The 2467-nt window shown below is 50.0% G+C and overlaps 2 protein-coding genes across 2 annotated transcripts; both read right to left on the reverse strand.

Annotated features, from left to right (window-relative positions):
• Positions 1 to 30: 30 nt before the first annotated feature.
• Positions 31 to 254, reverse strand: POSPLADRAFT_1063382 (hypothetical protein; the record flags this gene model as incomplete). The annotated part of the gene is made up of 2 exons (XM_024481649.1): positions 31 to 67; positions 133 to 254. 2 exons carry the CDS (start codon positions 252 to 254, stop codon positions 31 to 33), a joined length of 159 nt encoding a protein of 52 aa, XP_024332664.1.
• A 945-nt stretch (positions 255 to 1199) lies between these two features.
• POSPLADRAFT_1162605 (hypothetical protein) lies at positions 1200 to 1649 on the reverse strand (the record flags this gene model as incomplete). Its single annotated transcript, XM_024487740.1, has 2 exons — positions 1200 to 1270; positions 1361 to 1649. The coding sequence occupies 2 exons, from the start codon at positions 1647 to 1649 to the stop codon at positions 1200 to 1202; spliced, it is 360 nt and encodes a 119-aa protein (XP_024332665.1).
• Between the last annotated feature and the right edge of the window lie 818 nt (positions 1650 to 2467).

Raw genomic sequence — 2467 nt, forward strand, 5'->3', positions numbered from 1 at the left:
TCCCGTGTGTCAGCTAGCGGTGTACACTGTCTACGCAGGGACATGCACACCGTACACGAAGGTGTTCCTGAGAGTTGATACACGCCTCAGTATGAGCATGCCCTTATGTGAACGTGTGGGACTCGGACGTACCATTCGGCATAGGACGTGAAGTCGACGAGGATCTGCCATACTTTGTCTATGGGCGCGTCAATAACGGACGATGCGCTGATCATCAGTGGACCCTGGAAAGACGGAGACGGTAGATTTGACATGAGAAGAATATACGCTCCTTGTAAAAGAACACTGCCGCGGTGAGCAGTATCAGGTGAAGGTCAAACTCAAACTCAGATCGTCAAACTCTCAGCGTCCTCGTTGCATCATTGATCGAGACCACATCAAGATCGGACCCACACGCGTGCCTTTCCCGGTATCCCTTAATCCCATATCAAAATCTTCTACAGGACGGGAACGATCCTCTTCGAAAATGTGTTGATCTCCGCATCTGGAGAGTGTTGCATTACCACTGCCTCCACCGTAACCAAGTTTAGCGAGTGAGAGTACTTTCCGGGAAGTGAAGAAACCACCCAGTTTGAGACCCGTGAGACACGCGTCGGGAAACGTGCGGCCAACGGCACAATTGCGTCCATCAGGTACTGCTCCAAGTTCTGACCGAGCTGTCAAAGTTCGTCCGAGACCCAAAGCGAGAACGATCAACAAAGATATATCGCGTTTGTCTGAGCTCTGTCAAACGCGTAAGGAACATACAGGATGGCTCGCGCACAGTCTGACAGGTACTACAAACAATGCCAAATACGGTGGCATGCGCTCGCCACAATCTCAAGTTCCAACACGAGCAACTCAAGTTTCTGAGTTAGAGATTACTGCGTCTCTCGTTGCTGATAAGTAACGAGTTGAGCCATGAAGGCAGACCCTTATATCACTAGAACATTCCGATAGCATGCGTCTTGCTATGAATAAGTCTAAAACACACTCCGATCAACCAAGCATTTATTGTGATATGACGAAGAATTACTCAGTAGGAGCAAGATGTAGTATATGTGACAGAATGCGAGAAAAATGCATGCGGATCGAGTCCTAAAGTACGACCTAAGGGGGTTTGTAAATAATTCAAGCGGTCCTGTCCTGGAGTGAGAGACGAGACAAAATGGATCGGTGCCTCTATCATAGCGCAGCCTGATTCAAAATCGTCTTCAAGCTTATTTGCGCTTCGGCTTTGACTTCAACTTGTCCTTGGCCTTGGAGGTAGTTGGATCCCTAGAGACTGTTTCTGAGGACGAACTGGAAGTAGGACTCATGGAGTCTTGAGATCGGTTATTTCCTTCCCGTCGCGTGACCTGTCGTCCAAAGTCAGGCTTACTCATAGGTCCCATGAGCACAAGGTCGTCATCCAGTTGATCACCATTCGAGGCTTCTTCGATCATGATTCGTTTTCCGATCGCCTTCGATACAGGAGAGCCTACCAAGGCAAGCACCTGCACCTCACGAGCTGTGTAGTCATGCAGCGGAAGGGCGATTGCTGCCCGTGGGTCAACATCGAGGGCACCCACCTCGATATCCTCGACCTTAGTGTATTGCAGGGCGTCCCCTATGCGACGCATGAACAAAGCAGCAACATTAACCGCGACAGTGTGATCAATCATAGCCATGGATGTGGCGTCGAACTCCACTTTTCTGTAGCGCGCCTCTAGCTGCTCCCGCATCTGCTTCAGGGTACTTGCTATTCGCCGAACAGCCCCATGAGGGTACTCTTAACGAGGTAGAGCGAGAGTCTAATGCGCGCTCAGTCAGAGCTTCAGGTGTGTATTGCAACAACTCTATAACTGTACCTAATGCGCGCTCGGTCACTTTACAGAATGTCAGCGTAGGCACAGTGTGCTAAAAGACAGGACAAGACTTACAAGCTTCAGGTGTGTATTGCAACAACTGAAGCTCGTCTCAGAAGGCGACATGTATATATATACGGGAGCACGGTGAGGTATCATATCTATGGCATCAGGCTAATCTATTATTTCCGGGAAAGAGGTCAGGTCAGGGGCGCCAGGGGCGCGACCACGTCACGCCGATCCCGACACAATAGCACGATATTGTGTTTGCGCGCATCCATGCGGGACAAACAGATGTGCTTGCCAGTCAACCATCAACAGGTACACCTTTGAGTGGAACATTGAGTAGCCGGGCACAAGTTCAATAGCATGATCGTATGGCTTCCTTTTGGGTAGTCGTTCTGATGATTCCTCGGAGAAGACTTTCAAGAACTCGTGGTACTGCTCCAGCACTGACTCTGTCACAAGTTGACACAGCATCTAGCTGTTTTTTAACTTTTCCTTTCTGCAGGCTCGAACCCGCGACCTCTGTACTACATGCTCAGACGGGCAAAGTCCTTATCTACTGTACAATTAGATTAGATGGGACGGCAGTGCATGGCACAGCTCGGGCTCCGCTGACACAGCCGCTCTGACTCACC

This window comes from Postia placenta (assembly GCF_002117355.1).
Source record: "Postia placenta MAD-698-R-SB12 unplaced genomic scaffold POSPLAscaffold_247, whole genome shotgun sequence".
Lineage (NCBI taxonomy): Eukaryota > Fungi > Basidiomycota > Agaricomycetes > Polyporales > Adustoporiaceae > Rhodonia > Rhodonia placenta.